The sequence below is a fragment of the Vicugna pacos genome, chromosome 13, assembly GCF_048564905.1.
Source record: "Vicugna pacos chromosome 13, VicPac4, whole genome shotgun sequence".
NCBI classification, from domain to species: Eukaryota; Metazoa; Chordata; class Mammalia; order Artiodactyla; family Camelidae; genus Vicugna; species Vicugna pacos.
In genome coordinates, this window is record NC_132999.1 from 18,713,720 (window position 1) to 18,733,769 (window position 20,050).

General features: G+C 36.1%; 1 protein-coding gene across 5 annotated transcripts in view; it reads right to left on the bottom strand.

Moving 5' to 3' along the window:
- Positions 1 to 311: 311 nt before the first annotated feature.
- LEPR (leptin receptor) overlaps positions 312 to 20,050 on the bottom strand; it is an 83,021-nt gene continuing 63,282 nt past the window's right edge. For 4 of the 5 annotated variants that reach the window (XM_072974274.1, XM_072974273.1, XM_072974275.1 and 1 more), the window contains 6 exons: positions 19,765 to 19,981; positions 17,976 to 18,158; positions 16,500 to 16,595; positions 15,178 to 15,280; positions 14,193 to 14,268; positions 312 to 1,510 (listed from right to left, as the gene is read on the bottom strand). In XM_072974274.1, the coding sequence (XP_072830375.1) occupies positions 695 to 1,510; positions 14,193 to 14,268; positions 15,178 to 15,280; positions 16,500 to 16,595; positions 17,976 to 18,158; positions 19,765 to 19,981 (1,491 nt within the window). In that variant the 3' untranslated portion in view covers positions 312 to 694. Of the gene's footprint in view, positions 1,511 to 2,287; positions 4,548 to 14,192; positions 14,269 to 15,177; positions 15,281 to 16,499; positions 16,596 to 17,975; positions 18,159 to 19,764; positions 19,982 to 20,050 lie in introns of those variants that run through there. The other variant, XM_072974277.1, reaches the window with a different exon arrangement.

Sequence of the window (20,050 nt, forward strand, 5' to 3'; positions counted from 1 at the left end):
TTGTCATCAAGATACTTGTTTTGGGTATTGTCATTCCAATAGGTGATTTCATTCTGTGGGACGGATCTTAGATTTGATACATAAAGATTGGTTTCTTGTACACCTTCACAAGGATGTCCCCTAGTGGAGCGCCTGCCACAGAGTAAGTGCTCAAAAGAGGTCTGTTAAATTGAAACATCTTCAAATCACAGTCTAGTAGCACAAAACACAAATACATCACATTGTTTAAGAATGCACAAAGATGCCTGTTAGGTATAACTGTGTGTGTAAATTAGTGCAAAACAAAGACAACTCAAGGTAGAACCACCACACCCTTGGAAATACAGGTGTATTTATTTCACAAGTGTTAGTTTGAAGTCTTCTTTCAGATGTGGGTGTAATTCAGATGATGAGCTCTCTTCCACGGGTTTAACGTTCAAAAAGATAGCACTGCTGGGCTTACCTGGAGCGTGACGCAAGCCATGGGAGACCTTCCCCCTGTAGCTGTTCACAGAATCATTAGAAGAGTTGGTCTACATTACTAGACTCTTCAAGGCTTTCTCACATTTTTTTGTTTACTTCACTGAGTGAAGCCACACAGATACCATTACTTTTGGAACAATCATTCTCAAATTTGACTGTTTCCTTTTCTGCCCCCTATCCAACACTGTAGTGGAATATATTATCACAAATCTGAGATGTTTCTGGAATGAAATTAGACAGTTAGGTCACACATCTTGTTTTCCATTATTTTCTGAGTCTGAGTGGAACAAGTCTGGAATTGAGGCATGTAAGACACAAAAGTCTTCTGACCAGAAGTTCCTAAGCTGAAGTTATTTTCTACAAGGTGTGAGCAACTGTCCTGGAGGATCCTGACGTCCGTGAATAAACAGTGGGCTGGGAATGGGTACAACCCTCTCGACTCATCCGTCAAAAACACACCACTCTGTCTCTTTTTGACTGAGGTGACCCCTAAGTAGTAGACAGATCTTTCGTCATTATTTTCCTCAGGGAAATTTCCCTCGAGTTTCAGAAGTTCGTTCAGTCCCTCTGAGAACGGAAGGTGTGGTGAGATTACACTGGGATGCTGATCTGATAATATAAAAAATGCCTCCCATGAACTATTAGAGAACGCATCCTTCGGCAGAGAGTCGTTGCTAGGAAGGCACTTGCTGACTGAGCTACTTACGAGCCCTTGCTCCTCCTCCGTCTCACTGGACTTGGGGTTGCTGAGCACGGTGGCGTATTTCACCGACGGCTGTCCCCCGCTGCCGTCCTCCCAGGTTATCTCCGCGCTCGCGGACTCGGACAGGTGAGCGCCGCCGCGCTGGTCGCTGACACAGAGAGAACCCCTCTCGAGGTCCCGAGTCGTCAAGAGTAGAGAGACTGTGGTTGCTGGCACCATCCCATCTTTGCTTTTCCATGATGTATCCACACTGATATCTTCTGAGATGGTTTCAGGCTCCAAAAGAAGAGGACCCAATGTCACTGATTCTGTATGCTTGATAAAAAGATGCTCAAATGTTTCTGGCTAAAAGAAAAGACACATTTTAACGCTCAATAGCATTAAATGTTTTTTTTTTTGGCTTCATGATGACATCATTGAAGAAATGGAAGTGTGAAAGGTTATTACCAATGGACATACGTCAACCACAAATTAACTGGCTTTGGACTGAAACAGACCAAAAATCATAAGGGAGAGGCAGGGTAAACAGTGTTTACAAGTGGGACGAGCTAGATTTAAGTTTGAGTCCTTCTATTTTTATGACCAGGGACAAGTAAATTCACCTCTTTGCCCTTCAGTTTCTTCATCTGTAAAATTGTGTTCAATATTTACTGCATGGTGTTGTGGCAAGGAATAAATTGGACAGTGTCTGAAAGTGCTTAGCTCTCAGTAAAGATTGGTTATTGTAATCAGAAAGTGCCATCTTCAGGAGAATTCCTAATATTTTATAGCAAATTACATTTCTACAAACTGAAAATTTAGATCTCAAATTAAAAGAGTAAATTGATATAAAATTGAGTGAGCAAAACAACTTGTCCAGAGATAGTTAAAATAGCTACTCCATGACATAAAATATAACAGGAAGTAAGCTATATGTGACTGACTGTTAAGAACTTACCTGCCTTACATCAGACTGAGAAGCTGTTTAAGACTATCGGAAAATACCAACTAAGAATACCTGTTTTTTTAAAACAATGAAGGGGAGTGAGATGATCAGACTTTTAAATTACTATTCCTTATAAATAACTCCATATAAAAATACAAACTATAGGACATGTGGAATGAAGACAAAGACACAAAACAAATGCACATCATAATTTTTATGAGAACAGTGGTTACATCACAACAAAAAATCCTGCCAAGCAGCTACAAAGCAAAAATCTGTGCAAAAAGCTCAGCTCATACAATGTAAACATATTGAAAAAATAAATGCAAAATAAAGAATACTGTGGACACATCACATTGAAAAATTAACACAACTAAAATGAAGTGCTACAGAAAATGTGTTCCATTTGTGTATTTTACATTAATTAAACTTCTGAATTTTACAATTCTTAAACTAATAGAATTGAATTCAGATTTATTGCCTGAAACAACAATATAACCAACTATTCTTCATAAAGGCAAATATATTCCATATAAAAACACAATTCATTTAATATAGTTTTGAACTTTTAAATGAAATATAGTGGTGATTATAACCATAAAGGAATAAATATAACAGACACTAAATATAATAATGGAATAGACATACAGATGTTAAAATGCTGCATAATGACAGATCCTGTATTAACACAAGCTTTTCTGTTATCCTACAAACATAACACTTGAGAGAAAACTATTCCTGTGCCCATATTCTTTCTGACAGAAACCTATAATTAGATTTATAATTTCCTGAAAATATTTTCTTGCTTATTTTGTTTTCTTAAGGTGTTTTTTTTTTACCATAAATGTATTGAATTTCTTACAGTTTAAATGAAACTAAGAAATTAAGCCCTCCAAATAAAGGAATTGCATGGTATCAACATGAAAACAAAAAATACACATAAACAGCCCACGGCATGCAGCCAAACTCACAAATGTTCTTCCAATGACATGTCTGGCATATTTCATGCCCTCTCAAACTTCATAGTTGGCAATTAATTATTGACACTAAATAATTTACATGTCCTCAAATACAACTGATGAAATTTCACTAATAATGAAAAAGAAATCACATGTCCATCTAGTATTAAAGTATATTTTATCAGTGGGTCACAAAAAGTATGTTAATTAAAAAATCATTTAAATCATTATATATATCTAATTTTTCAAGATTTTAGAACAGTCTGGGAGTATATTAAATATGTATTCAGCTGGCAAGAATTAAAGAATAGCCTTTCATATTTTCACACTTAGATTTCACATTCCAATGACATCTATTACAAGTCAACAAAGGGGGAAAAGGACACATTCTTTCTGATCTTTAGGGTCTTTTTTAACATTAAAAATCAAACTAGGAATGAAATCTAAATGTACGTAACCCATGTGTAGCCTAAATTTTAATATTATTTGGGTTCGTCAGATAGAGGCTTTGGTTTATTTTGAATGTGAGCAACACAGCACACAAGGCAACTTCAGAGAAATAGCAGGTGGCCTTTTTTTTCAGGGAGAAAAGCCCTGAGTTTGCCATGAACAATTTCTAAAAGCTCCAGACAGTCTCCCTTTTTGCATCACTGCCCACTTCCCTGCCTGCCAGAAGCTTTGGGTGGTTCAGTGTAAATAAATTACATTTAGTCAAGAATTTCACAAGGAGGCTGAATTGGAGGCTGGTGTGTTTTCTGATCTGGCCACTCTGACCAGGTCATCCTGATATGAACTGTAACTTCTACTGGCCTTTGACCAGCACAAATGGTAACTTCTGGCTTTCTCTGAGCTGAAATGGAAGTTAGGACTTAAGCCATTTTCAAGGCTGCTGAAAATGAAAATTCCCATATTGACTAAGGTTAGATATACATAAAAGCCACAAGACATTCAAAAGAACACCCAAATGGGTCAGTTTACAGGCTGATCTATAGAATATAAATTGAAAAAATTTGGACATAAAATTTAATACTTTTACTGCATTCTATATTCAGAGCCATTGTATTTGCAAAGCTACGTGTCAGAAGTTGCCATTTTCACCTGATGACAGCATGTCTACTGTATATTTGATGATATCTAACAGATATGTGGTAAGAGCGGTAGTCAATTTTTTAATGTTTTATGACCAAATGACAAATCTAAAAAGTCAGATATCATAAATATGACTTTGTAAAGTTTAGATGACCCAAAAAGTAATCATACATAAAGACTGAATTGGACTAAGACCTATAGCTTGATCCCAAATTTAACCATCTACTATAAGTTCTAAATCAACATAATCCACCATATTTTAGTTCTCAACAGTTCAACCAAATGTTTTTTAGATTGTCTCCCCTTCTTCAAAATGTAAAACTCTTCTAATATGCTACAGGATGTTGGGAAGTTGGTACATTGGGTTCATCGTAGTGACCATGCTTAGGCTTCAAAGAATATCCGTTCTCTGTTTAGATAAAAATAAAACAAAATGAGAAATGAAAACAAAAATCACTCAGAAAGCAAAAGATAAAAGATTTCAAAAACAAGTTCTGTCAGGCATGGGTTCTGGATTATAAATTCTTGTGTTACACTACAGTAAGTGCATCTTTTAGGGAAAAGAGGAAATTTTGAACTAAGGTTGCCTCTTCCATTTTCGTAATGCATGCCTTAATATCACACTGTACAGACAGTCTTAAATATCTTAGAAAAGGAAAAACTACAGAGAAATAACAGAATAAGTAGAAGGAGAGAACAAACAGCTGGAAAAGTAAAAAGGAAGTGGAGGAACAACAGCAATATTACAGAGTTTGGAGCAAGAAAGTGTAAAAGCGTAGAACTCTGAAAACAAAAATCTAAAAATCAAAAGAAAGAAGAGCTGAAACAGTGAAGAACAGAATCACAGAATCATTATGGCAATTATTTTTTAATCTAGAAAAAAATCTAAGAAATCATCTGGTCCACGCCTCTCCCCTTTTTATAGACAAAGCAACTGAGGCTTAAAGTTGTACTGCTAATTATAGCAGAGGAGGACTCTGACTTTTTTCTAGGCCAATAATCTTTCTATAACACAGTGGAAGGTGAAAAGATATTTCTAACACAAGCAGGCAGGAGAACATGTTCTTTGTTTTGCTTTTTCTCCTTCTTGTGATAGATTTGAGCTGATTAATCCATCTTCTCTTCTGGTCCCTAATAACCCAAGGGCACATATATAGACATTAAGAAGAACAAGAAAATAGAGAAAACTGAAGCCTTATTTAGGGGAGTAGAATATACACTTCTAAGCCCAGCCATGTGCACTTCTCAATAGACCTCCTGACTCGAAGCTGCACCAGCTCTTCCAATATACTGCGAGGCTACTGTAGCAGTTTCAGGAACGCTCTGCCTCAGATCCGTGAAGATGGTATTCTGGGAGTTTGTGGGCTGATGAGCTTCCCTGGAGAACTAGAGCAGGCTGAGGAACCCAGGATAGGCTTTGAATCATAAGAAAAAATCCATTTGGTTCCAGATTTAACACTCCTAAAGCAGGTTGTTGAGTGGAGGATGTGCTTGTGGAAACTGACATAAATATAGACAAAGGAGGAGCAGGTTAGACCCCCACCCCCACCCCACTATAGATGGTTAGGATTTAGAAGAAGAAAATAATAGATTAGGCAAAAATGCTGAATAAAAAGGTTTAAAAAAACCCCCACCAAATTGGCTACGGTCATTTGAACACTGAAATTTGAATCAGAAGAAAAGCAAAGCTATTGAGTCACTGCAATACATCTTCCTACAAGAATTCAACCTTTGTTTAGAAGTTTTACTTTTATCCTATTAAGTATGTTTTTAAAGATTCTGATTTTTAAAGTATCAAGAGAAATGGTAGAGAGGAGTGTTCCGGTTCAGGATGGCAGACAGAGCATAAAGGCTTCTCTCTCGTCTTTGTAGAGACTGTCAGAATGAAAGCACATGAATAAATCAAATATATACCACAACCCAGGAGATAAACAAAGAAGGTTAACAGGGGATGAGATTTTAAATTCATTTCTAAAAGACAGAAAACAAATGGAATGAGCAAAGGGAGCTGCAGACCAGAGCATCTCCAGAGTGAGCTGGAGCCGGAGAGAAAGACAGCCTGTCCCGCTGCGCACACCGGAGACGGGGCGTGAAGAACGGCCGGTAAAAACCCAGGAAGACGTGAGACCTCAGGATGAACGCCCGGAACTCCGCCACGGCATGCGCTCTTCTACCCTCTGCTGCACACAGAAGACCCTTCGTATTAGAACTACTCTCCACACCCTAACTCAGGTTTTGTTCTCAAAAGGAAGGAAATCTCTGGGGAGAAATCTAGCATTGGTGGGGTACTGGTGTCTGTCTATGAGTATATCCTTCCTTATCTAGCCAGAGCCCCCTCTACCCATCCAGAGCAACGATCCCTGCCTACATGCACTGGGCTCCGAGTCAGCCTGTCTACTGTTTCATTCTTAAACATGAAAGAAAAACAAAGGATTATCCGATATTGGGGGAAAGTGAGATTAAAAAAAGAAAGGCCAAGATAAACAGGAGGAAAACATGATCCTAGCAGAAGTAGAGAACTCAGGGAATAGAAGAAAAGGGAATTTTTAAAACAAGCAATGGTCCTCTAATTGGTATTTCTAGTAAGGTTTAAGAAAATATTGCACATGTAAAACCAGAGCAGAATATTCTAAAAAAGAATACTTGGAAATTCACAAATGTAGTATATATGTATATATTAAACATAGTAACATATATAAAATAGATAAACAACAAGTTTATACTGTATAGTACAGAAAACTATATTCAATATCTTGTAGTAACTTATGGTGAAAAAGAATATGAAAATGAATATATTTGTGTTCATATATGACAAGCATTGTGCTTTACACCAGGAATTGACACAACACTGTAAACTGACTATACTTCAATTAAAAAAACTAAATGTAGTAGCAAATAAAAGTTCAACAGAAGCACTGAAAGAACAGGGTATAGCAAGGTCTCAAATGTAAAACAAAAAGACAAAGAAACAGAACATATTAGAGAAGAGATAAGAAATATGGAAGATCTGTGCAAAGGGTCTAACCTTCATCAGACACAGATTTTAGAAAGAGCACCAAAGAAACAAGAGGAGAGGAAATTATCAAAGAAATAATATAATTTCTTATTATTAACAGGAAACATGGAATTGAGAGTGTCTTCAAATGAGGGCCAACTTAAATGAAAAAGGATCTCCTTGGATCTATCACTAAAATTTTAGAGCATCAAAAATGGGGAGAATATTTTAGAAACGAGACAGCTACAACTAACCAATAAGGAGTAAAAATCAGAATGGTACCTGACTTCTCAGAAGCGACAATGGATGCCAGATGACAAGGCCGGAATTGTTTCAAAGTTTTACTGGAAAGTCCTGTTCAGCCTAGAAATTGATATTCCACCAAACTTTCAATCAAGGAAGACACAATAAAAAGAATTTCAGGCATGCAGAGGCTCTGATTTATCACACAGCACTTCCTAACAGGTCACATAAGAGTGCAGTTAATCAAGAAAGAAGAAGAAAAAAAATCTAGAAAACAGTATTCACTAGACACTAGTTAAGGGAAAATTCATAGTGATGACTTTCAGCAATTTTAGAAGAAGACCTAACCCAGAATGCAGTAGAACAGAGGGTTTCCTGGACAGAGAGTCCTGGGAACAGGTCTCCAGTGAGCTGCACACTGAAGGTTAAAATTTTTTTTCCTAAAGAAGCAGTTAGAAAAAAGCAAAACAAAAACTAACACCAAGCAAAACATAAAAACTAAAAATGGAGCCAACTAAAATTTGGCATAGTTTAGATCAACAGGTGACATGCTTCTAGTATCTTTTTAAAAAATATTCCCCTGTAACATTAGAACCACCAGGAGGTGTAATCACTTTACATTGCTTGGTTCTGCAAGGAATAACATTTACATACCCATAAATGTAAATGCAGTTCACTGGGTTTTTAATTTTTTTAAATGAACCCATAGGCAAATTATAGCATATTATCAACCCTGACTTAACGAACAGTGTGAAGTTATAGTTGACAGAGGATGGAAATGGAGGGGATGGTAGGAGTGTTGATGTCTTTATTTTATTTTAAAAAACAAGGGGAAGAAGAGCCCCAAGAAACAGTCACTATTTCATGGAACAAGAAATGGAGTTTAAGATTCTTCTAAGATTGTGGAGAGATTACCGAAGGAATTGAAGAATGAGTATGTGGTAGGAGCATGGGGAACGAAGGGGAGAAAAAGTACGTGGATGAGTAATAGCCAGAAATTAGTAAACAATGTCACATTTTGTAGTGGCATAGCATATTATTTTTAGAAATATGAAAGTGACCTGTCAGAAAAATTAAAAGCAAACCAGTTCAAAGTAATGGCAATTGGAGAGCAAGCCAGTGGGTACAGAGGGGAGGGGGAGGCTGCCCTTTCCAATAACTGTTCTTCCATACTGTTTCACTATTAAACCGTACACACTGGTCACTGAGTAATGCAAATGATTTTTTAAATAATGAGACAGATCAAGGCATATATCCCTAGAGAACAGAGAGACATATACAACCATGTTTCCTGTAGCATTGCTGGTAATAAATAGAAAGGAGTTTTCAAACACCTTAAATACATCAGTAGGGGAATGGATATATGAATCATGGTAGATAGTCATAGGATGGAATGCCATGGGCCAATCCAAGTGATTAAATGAGCTGTATCAACCTGGAGCTACCTCAAAAACAATGCTGAGAAAACACAATTTTTGAATATGATATATTAACATTAACAATAACCAAGTGTATTACGGTTCATTGGTCATAGCTACATACATGCAGGTGTAGGAAAGTATAAAAGTACAAACTAGACGACTATGTACTTTATTCCTGAAGGTGGGGGCCCTGAGGAAGAGGAGGAGAGACCAAAACTAGTAACAGCAATACGCAGGACAACTTTATCTGTAATTTTTATTAATTAAAATATATGAGGCAAATAGAAAATTTTAAGATACTGTGTTAGTACATAGGTGTTCTTATATTATTCCATTTTATGTGTTTATATTGCCTTAAAAATAATTTTAAGGGGTAAAGGGAAGTGAATTTACAAAAGGAAGAAAATCAAGGGGAAATTACATGAAAGAATTAATTTTAATCACAATGGTATCATCCTATTCTGACATATCGTAGTTTTAAACAAATGTTTTCTTTTGCTTTTTTTGGAAATATCTCAAAATACTGCCTTTTATCACCTTTGCTTTGCGTATTTACAGGTTTAGTATGGATTTACATTTACAATAAACTAAAGGGAATGAGAATGATAGCTTAAAAAGTAAAAAAATTAATTTTAGGGAACATTTTAGAAATCAGGTTGGATGTCTAGAAATAATAGCTATAGATTATTTTCATGAAAGTCAATGTTCAAAATAATCTGAATCTGAAGAACAAATTAAGGGAAATACTTCATGCGAAAAATTATCTCCTTTTAAATAACATTGTATTTGAATTGTTTTTGAGAACAGTGGGCTCTCATTGTCCATTTGCTTTGCAATACATTGTGAGGTTTTGGTTTATTTGTTTCCTTTTGTTTTAGAATTGAAAATGCCACATTTTGCTTATCCATTCATCATTTGATGGCTATTTGGGTTGTTTCCGTGTTTTGACACTAATGAACACTGCCTCTGTGAACCTTCATGTACAAGGTTCTGTGTGGATATGTATTGGATAGACACCGGGCGGGGGAACTGTTGTGTCATATGATAATTCTATGCCTAACTGTTGGAGAATGATCAGACTATTTTCCAAAAGGGCTGCACCATCGTTAACATTCCCATCAGTAGTGTATGCGAGTTCCAATTTCCCCACATTTTCACCAGCCCTTATTATCTGCCATCCTAACTGGTGTAAAGTGCTGTCTTGTGTTTTGGGTTTGCATTTTGCTAATTGTTAATGACGTGGAGCATATACTCATCTGGGCTTATTGGCCATTTGTACGTCTTCTTTGCAGAAACGTCTATTCAGACCCTTCACCAATTTTTTTGTGTTAAAATATACATAACATAAAATTTACCATTTCAACTATTTTTAAGTGTACAATTTAGTGGCATTAAATACATTAAGCAATACACTGTTAATATGGAATTGATGGCAAGGGTATCAACGTGAATCTGATGGACCTGAGTTTAACCAAGGTTTTTACACCTATAGGCTGGATGGTCAAGACAAGCTGTGAACCACTCTGAAACTCAGTTTTATCATCGAAAAATATAAGGCTTTTCAACTTATGAGAGAATTAAATAAAATAATATGAATATGAAAGTATGGAGTAGATACATTTGCCTTGTGCGCTTTAGAAATATAATGTGAATTATACTATATTATTTTTCCCTAAAAAAGTATATTTTAGTTATTTGGAGGATTAAAGTTAGATATTAAGAAGTTACTGAATTTTAGAAGATTAGATTTTTATCATTAGTAAAACCTCTGAAATTATATTCTTCTTTACTCTTCAACTATTTCTGCTATATTCCAAAAAGTGATTTATTCCTAATAGTGTACCTGTTAAGCTTTGGTAATAAACTAAGCATCTTGAGAACTAGTTATGCTTAAAGAATATCTAACAAGATCATAAAGTTGAATATTTGCAAAGGTAAAAAAAAAGTCAGTCTTAGGAATAAAGACATTCACATCCTTCTCTTAAAGTCTTCACAATCCTTTAGTTTACCAGAACATGGAAAAATGTGGAGATGCTTCCGTCTGCTGTATCTGTCAGATGACCTGCTGGGGCCCATGCCCCTCTGCAGGGAGCTACGAGAGGCAGCGGGGAAGCATGCATCCTACAGTCACTGACTCAACCTGCATCCACCAAGTGGTTCCTTTGTGTCCGGCATTTTCTGGAAAAGGGAAATCCATTTGGTGCAGGTTCAACCTGCCTTTTGCTGAGGTGGGCTTGGTCTTTTCCCTGTCCTGGTGACTCGTACACACCATTTCCACAGTGGTTCATAGGGGAGATTTCAGAGTTTAACATTCTTAGCTTCTCTTAAAGAGACACTAAGATGGTTATCCCCTGCATTAATATATACCTACACAGCAAAGGTTTTAAAATTTTATTTGGATAGGTACTTAGATTTTTTTTGACAAAGCAACTGTGATATTAAAAAGAAGAAAACTCCTAATATTTAAGAAAAATAATCTCCTTACTCTTTGTCTTTTAATCTCCCTGTTTTCAGTTTGTGGATGTGCTACGGGCCTTCCTACCAGGGCTTTGTACTTGCAGGGGGCCTTGCCTGGGCTCCACCCCTCCACCACAGCACTTCGGCAACGACTGCTCACCTTCCCCATCTTAGCTCCACTGTCAGCTGTCACTGTCCTGTCTTCACCCATTCGCCCCCACCCCACAACTGAGCTCAGCACACTGGGTCTCCTTCTTTCACAACACGTAGTTTAGCATGATTAGTATTTTAATATTATTTGTTATTTCAGTTATAAATTGATGAATGCTTATCTCCCCCACTAAACTGTACACTCAAGGAGTTTCTGTTTTTCTGACCATTTTAACCCCAGAGGCTACTAGCTAGCATGGTGACTGGCATAGGATAGCTAGTCAATGACAGCCCTTGAATGAATGAATGGAATGAGTTAATAATTGAATTTTTTTTTAATGAGTAAACCATTTTGGAGACAGAAATGAAGACAAATTATTTCTATTCTGCTTTTAACCCAGTCACCCCTCTATGGCCTCACTGTCTATTATTACCTAGATGGTAAGGAGAATCTCTTAAAAATTTGTCTTTCCAGAGCCTAGCAACATCCTAGGACTTACATATAAGTACTCATTATGTGCTTGTTGAACGAATGCATGACAAGTAAATACATGTGGCTGAAATATCGCTATCACTATAGTAAATGTTACTGTAAGAATTAATCATAGAAGAGAAATAAGGAATAAACATTTGACTAATTAAAAAATCATCAGTTCTGTTTTAATGAAAGGAGACTCTGGCTTATGGTGCGTAATGGCATAGTTGAGAAGTATACGGGTGTGGTGCTGGTTAGATTTAGGCAAGAAGTTTCTAGAAAGGGAATGGTCACATGTAAAACTACACTGCTACCTGGTCTGAAGATAAGGCAGGATTTCTTCTGCTAAAAGATTACAGTTTCTGGTGTACAGTATAATGCTTCAGTCATATATGAACGGACTATACTTCAATAAATATTTATATATATACATATATATAAAATTATAATTGTTTGCATCGTTTTGCCCACAATAGCAGATATTTGTTTACTCATTCATTCATCGGTAAGCGGCAGAGCAGTGTTTCCCTAACTGCAAATCATATCCATTATTACCTGAAATCAATTTAGAGGGCTATAACCAGTATTTTTTAATGAAATAAAATTCTGAAAACAGAGGGCGCTGCAAATCGTAAAACTGTTTTAAGCATCTTTTGTGGCAGTTTTGCATATTATCTACAATTGCATTTACCACGTTGCAAGGCAAAGTCTATTTCTCACTGTGCTTCATGGTCAAAAAATAATTTTTGAAAGCCACTATTAGCAAGAACAGTTACTAACAGAACAGGCTCCAAAGTCAGACAAATTGGTAAGCTAAACAAGTGACCTAACCGCTATAAGCTTTGGGGTTTTTTTCTATAAAATGGAGATAATAATACTTATCTTACAGGGTCACTGGAAGAATAGTAACATAAAACATGTAAACATGTAAAATAATGGTAGCTAGTATTTACTGAGGCTTCACCATGTTACAAGTACCATCTTCTTTAATCCTGAGAACAATGCAATGAGGAAAGCTCTATTAAACCTCATTTTACAAGGGGAGGAAACTGAGATATGGAGAATTGAAGCCAAAGTCTTAAGGAATCTAAAAACATGTACCTCAGTGATTTGCACATAAATAAATGGACATTATTATGAAATATCAGCAACTCTTTCATGAATCCTGACTTTAGGACTTGCAGGAGGAGTTCAGCAATATTTGTGATGGGTGAAATACAGCCCTTGAACTGAGAGCACTCTGCACAATAAAGTGCTCCAGGAACTTGGAGGGGGGAGTTCTTCTGAACTACATTTGCTCATGGAAGGCTTGGGGAAAGAAGAGCCTAGAGCAAGGTTTTCTTTGATGAGGAGGGCTCTGTAGAGGGGACGGGAATAGTGTAGGCACGACCAAGGCCCAGGGACAGAAAGAATGGGACCTACAGGGTGGTAACAGATTGTGGGGAGAAGTCACTGAATACAGGCTCAAAGGGACTGGACTTCATCGTGTAGCTAAAAGGAAACCACTGAAGACCCGCAACAGTGACTAATGATACAATCGTTGAGGATGCATCATAACCTCTGTAAGATTATTGTTTAAAACATTGTGTAGATATTCTGACATGAAAACTGAATTCTATTTTCCCAATTTTATAGTGGAAAACCAACCTTGTTTCAAGGGAAATTAATGAGAATTAATAACACATTTGCTAAACTCTAGAGTTTTCTGAGAAATTATATCATAGACATAAGTACTTCTATTAAGTAATTATTTTACTAGAGTTGACTAATTGTTTGATAAAGTAGCTTGAAAGGAATTATCTTCATAAAATCTAAGCTTTATTATAATACTTGTATTTTTCAGATTGCAGTGTTTGACTAAAGAATTACTTATATAGTTTTTAATTGATTAAACTAATCATGGAGATGATTATAAGGATTAAAAATATTGATTCCAGTCTTTTCCTAAGGAAAATTTATACCAAAGGAGTATATACAAATATTTGTTGTCCATCAGATTTGACCCTAATATTCTAATATTTATTTTATTATATACTGTGACATAGAATAAATATATATATGTATGTTGTTAACTAGTATGATAAACTACTTATTGAATTTTGTTTCTTCCTGGTCTCAAATCCCTGCATCTTGCTATTCTTGAAAATATATAACAGATTAAACAGACTCATTAAAATAGATTGAATAAAGTAAGACCCAAATCTTATCCTTAAAATATTTTAAACCTTAAAAATGTTTGAAGCTCCAAAGGGCATGTAGCATCTAAAATGCAATCTTATCTATTTTGGGTTAAAAAAAAATTGAAAAATGGACCTTCTGAAAATTAAGTCCTTGTGCCCAGGAACAGTTCTTGGGGTTTGGAACATCTTCCCAAAACAGCTTTTTCATCCTACAAAGGAGAAATAAGATACCAATTTAGAGAAAATCATTCACATTGACAGTGTTAACAGTCAATGAATGCACAAACTAGAAATTAATCTACCAGACTAGAATGCCTCAGTGGGAGCAGATTCACTTCCACATGCAATCCCATGAAGATTTCCACCAACTTTCCATCTAGACCAAAGTTAATGATCACTATAATAATAAAAATAACCAACACTTATTGAAAACTGTGTGCCAGGCACTGTGCTAAAGATTTTGCATAGGTTTTTCTCAGAAGAAATTAAATATTAGAAATGGCCATCAAGTGAGTTTCAGAAACAATTCCACTGGGTATGGCCCCATCAGCTCACCTGACTGAGAGAGAAATTCAGATTCTAAAAATCTCTTTTCTCTCTTTATTGCTTGAAGTCAAAAGTTTCTGTAGAGATTTGGCAAGTGTGAAATAACTTCAGTGGTCTGGAATGATGGGGCACCCAAAGAACCAACCAAGCAATTCAAGGTCATTTGCCAAACCAGTCACACAGTGCTGACGTTTAAAAAGCAGAGTGCCTACTGATCATACGTGAACTGACTGCTCCAGATACATCTTCACCACAAAAAGTCTTCAACCTTAACCGTACAACTCTGAAAGCCACTCTTGCCACCTCTAACGACATATTGCCTAGGATTTCCTGTTATAAGCTTGTCACTTCCTGCATGTATATACATTAAAAAAAAACTAATTTCTTCCCTGAGGCTTATGTTGTACTAGCAAAACACAATGTTGCTTCCTGAAATAAGGCCTTTCTTCTTATGCCATCTTATTGTACACTGAATGTACATAAAAAATATTTAGAATTACTTTAGTGTTCCTGATTGGGATTTTAAATCAAAGTTTAAATCTGCTCAAGACTTTTAACATCCAGTACAATACCTTTGGTGTGATATTAACAATGTTCCAAGCAACAAGATGGAAGAGGAAATAATTATTGGCACAATTACATATAGACCTGCATCATTCTGGTGTTTTTCGTCACCTAAAAAAGAAAAACAATTCGCACAACTCAGAAGCTTGAGGAAATAAAACACCTTCCTGCATCAAAAATTATAATAAGACTTTTTCTGATTTTACCATAAACCTGAGTTACCTTTAAAGATATAAAAACAGAGAAGGAAAATAATAGTTATGATTACATCACTAAAATAATTATTTTATTCGGAATTATGCTTATTATAACTTAGCAAAGTACCAGTGAACACTGTTATGACTCTCTTTCAGCATTTGCTTCTGGAGAAGGCAACCTACAACACCCGCCAACCTCTGTCTTGTTCACTCCAGACACACTGACCTCCTTGCTATTTCCTGAATCACCACCCACGCTCACTCTTCAGGGCCTTTGCCCAAAATGCTCTTTTCCTTTGTCCCTGCAGGACTTTGCTCAAAATACAACCTTTGTAGAGAAAAAGGGCATTACTGGCCAGCCTAACTAAAGTCCCACACTTCAACTCTATCCCCCCTTCATCTTCCTTTTATTTTGCTTCCTGCACTTGTTTCTATCTGATGTGTTTACTGCCTGTCACTCCTACTAGGGGACTGGAGTTTAAGCTCCACTAGGGTAGAAACTGATGTTTACTGTCCAATCCCAAGTGCTTAGATTTCATAATTATTTTCCTTCTAAAATCATGTAAAATGTTTCTCTCTTGAAACTTCATTATTGGGTTGCTTGGATTTGAAAAGTTAATAGCAAAATCAAAATGTTCAGTAAGATGAATGAGAAATATGACACCTGGCAACTTATTTCTATGACTACATCTCCAGTTTTATCTTTAGAAAGAAAATTTCCTTTAGAAGATGATTAAAACTTGAAGACTCATCAATATGAATCAAAACATACTGTTTGGGGTAGGTGCATTTATATGGATTGTACAGAAAATTAATGTGTCCAATTCAACTTTGTGGTGAAATATTCTATTTAGCTGTGTATTTCCTTTTATTTTGTCTCCATCAACTTTTTGCCCAATTTGAGACTGAAATGTCACTTACCAATACAAGATTACAATACCATGCCTGATTATTCTTCTTACTACCACAATGGAGCCACATACCCTTACTGTAGTCACCCATGACACATCTACATAAGACTCTGGACTCTTCCAAAATTCCATCAGAAAGAGTAATCAGATGGCAGCATTATTGCTGACTAAGTAGGAAACCACACATCTATGTAAAAAGAAACTGAAAGTAAAAAATTTTACCTTGGGTAAAACTATTAATTATCTTCGGTTTCCCCACTCCTTCCATAAATATTGGGTAAAGACTAAACTGATACTTCTCAATGGGGATAAAGTGATCTGAGGAGAAAAATATATTAAAGGGTCATTCCTACTGAATTAATGTTAATGAGTGGAATCTGTGTTAAAAAAAAAAGTTTAAGTGACCGTCCCATATTTCCATGGATGTCAATGATTTATGAATTGAAACTGATGATTAGGGAATTTCAAAGACAACCTAAGCACTCCAAATTCTCCTAGTAATGACAATAATTTTCCAAATAATGTTCCAAATAATCTTATCCAGGAATAGAAGATCACAATTTTTCAAAGGCATGTTTCACTTTGTTCAAGTTCAGGGTATATGAGTTGTTTTACTTTCCCTTTTCTACCTCCTCTCCCATATCCCCAAAGCCAACAATATTCCTTTTTCATAAGAATTTAGTTCATTTAGTTTTCCCATTCAAGGCCGCTGGGAGACTAAAGTCTTAGGAAACCCTATGCAGAGAAGATGGAGGTGGACCAGGAGTCCCTTTGCATATCTAGGGGTCTAGATCCACGGAGGACAACCATCTCTACAGCAAAGCTTAAAGCAGATCCATCAATGATCTACCATTTTTACAAATGCTAATAATGTATAAATACTGTTCCACAAGAGAACAATCTCTTTGAAGCACAGAGAGTAACCACCTGGACAACAATAGTAATGAACTGGATTTAGTTTTCTATCAATAACGTGTTTCTATTTACCCTGATGCTAAATTCCATGGTCTTTGGAATGTAAATGAAAAGTATGAGCCTTTGGGATGATATTGTGTAATAAGAGCATGGCAATCCTTAGCTTCTCTGTTTAAACCTTACTCAGACTTGGAGATTCTATATTGTGCACTTACACTTTGTACTTAAATCTCCTTCTGGGGTAACTGGTCTCCTTTGGAGTTTATGCTGGTTTATGTCACAAAGTCCTAGGTCCTCAGACCTTCAGCCTCCTGCTCATTGGTAGTAGCATGAGAAGTTGGTACACAATTTGGGAAAACTGTGTGGTAGTAGGTATCAAAAATCATTTAAAATAGTTTTTTTTAAAAAGGTTGAGCTGGAAGCAACATAAATGTTCTCAAATAAATGGTTTACATAGATTGGAATAAAATGCTATATAATAATTTTTTTAAAAGTTAAAGGATTGGGGACAAAATAGAAACATGCCTGTGATATATCAAAGAAACAAATCAGAAGAAAAGTGGTAAATGATATACTATGATTACGACTATGTAAAATATTTACATAAAAAATGGTCAAATGAAATGGAATTAAGTGTCTGTGATAAAGGAACAGAATTATAGGTAGTAAGGTCTATCATCTATGTTTCTGAAGCTTTCATTAACTGACTGTATGATTTGAATTAATAATCTGTGCTGTCACACTAATCGATAGGAGAAACTTATTAATACACAGTCAGCTTACCATGGATATAATACTTCTTAACAGAGGAAGGGATTCTAAGCCACTTAATTTCATTGTCTTCATTAAGAATTGTCCACTCGAGAATAAAGTACGTCAGGTTGTAATCACTGGGTGACAGCACCCAGGAAAGAATCACACAACTGCTGTTTAAAGGATAAGCGCTGAGTGACTGCACGATATTTACTAAGAGGAAGAGAAAGAAAATTATTTTTAAATTCAAAATTAATGAAAATATCCTAATTGCCTTTAAGAACACATATCCTATTAGAAAAAGGAAGAAAGAAAAGAAAGTCGACATTTGCACAAATAAATATAATACATGGCAATTATTTTTGTATCATGAGTCATGTAAGCAGAGAGATGTGGGAATATATTGAGGAGAAATAAGATTCTACCTAAAATCCAAAACAGGGATTTGGGGATATAGTCAGAAAGGTGTTATCTCCTGCAATATTGCAAAGGCCTGTCAATCACCCCCCCAAGTCCTTCCAGTCTTCTTTCCTGCTGATGGAGTCATGCTTTCAAAGCACAAGTCTGATCATTTGAACACCCTCTGCAAGGCCTTCAGCAGACTTCCATGTATGAGGATAAAATTCCTATCATGCCTACAAGGCTGTGAGGGCCAGCACACCTGCTGGCCTTTCTTGATTTTTCCGCACCAGACCTAATCTGGTCCTCCTGCATGTCCTCTCCTGGGCCACAAGGACTTTTGGTCAGATTGCTCCTCTCTCAAGGGAGCTCTCCCCACGACCTCTGGGGAAAGTTTAATTCCTATACTGCTTCCTCAAGAAAGCTTCCCGGACCCTCAACACCAGGTTAGGTTCCAATTTTCTTTTCTTTCATAAAATCAGATTCCTTTCCTTAGAACACTCACCTTAGTTTGTAAATAGGCACTAACCTGTATGATTATTTGGTTAATGTCTATCTCATCACCTGGACTCTGTGAATGCTGAGGCCACTATAGTTTTTCACACGTTGGAATTCCCACCACCTAACATAGTAAATATGTCTAGAACATACTAATTAAAAATATTTTTAGTATAAAACTTCATGCAGGTGCTGTGGGATTTACATGAAGCTTACAGTATACATCACAAGCAATCATAATACAAGGTGGGGTATAAAATACTTTAAGAAAAGCAGAAAGCACTCTGAGTTTAAAGAAAGGACAGGACATAACTAATTGAAGCAATAAGCAAACACTTCATGAAGGAGATTGGCAGAGGTACAGGAAGTCTGAATTTTCAATTAAAAATTATACTTGGAATTTATCATCTACATTAGAAATCCCTATTGAAAGTGGTTCTCAAGAGAGGGTTCATCACTCATATCAAATGAAATATAGGTTATTTTTAAGTCTAAGCAATAACTTGCATCCATATAATATGTCATACTATTACATATATATACGTAATATATATTACATACACGTACATGTACTTATTTTACACACACACACACACACACACACATATATAAAGAAAGAGACTGATTTACCTATAACCTCCACTGGTCCAAAAAAGTTTTTAAGTATTAGATTTACTACAATATTCTCATTTTTATACCATTTCAACAATGTTCTACCACATGAAAACCCAAGGACCATATTACATAATTAGGATACAGTCTGTTTTATTATTTCTTGGACAAAGAAGAGATAAAAGGTAAAGGAGAGACTTTCCGATTCAGAGAATTGCGGACTTCTTGGAAGATCCTTCAGAATGGGAGAAGTTTGCAAAGATTAGACATTAAAAGGGTCACAGGTTTACTACCCTGTACCTTTTCTTACCTTTACTCATAGACAATGAGAATGTTACGTTAAAATTTGCAGAAGAAGCACCAATTGAATTGATGGCCAGAACTGTAACAGAATGCGCTTGCTCTGTCCATGGGAAAGTGAATTTAGTGTGATTCCCCACGTCTTCTGACCACGTTCCGACGCGGGAAGTATAATGTTTCACCACATACCTTCTCACACTGCACAATGAGTCAGTTTTCATCAGGGGCTGAAGTAAACATAAAAATGGATTAGTTTAAGAGCTACGGTGCTTTTTTTTTTTTAAATTGAAGTGTAG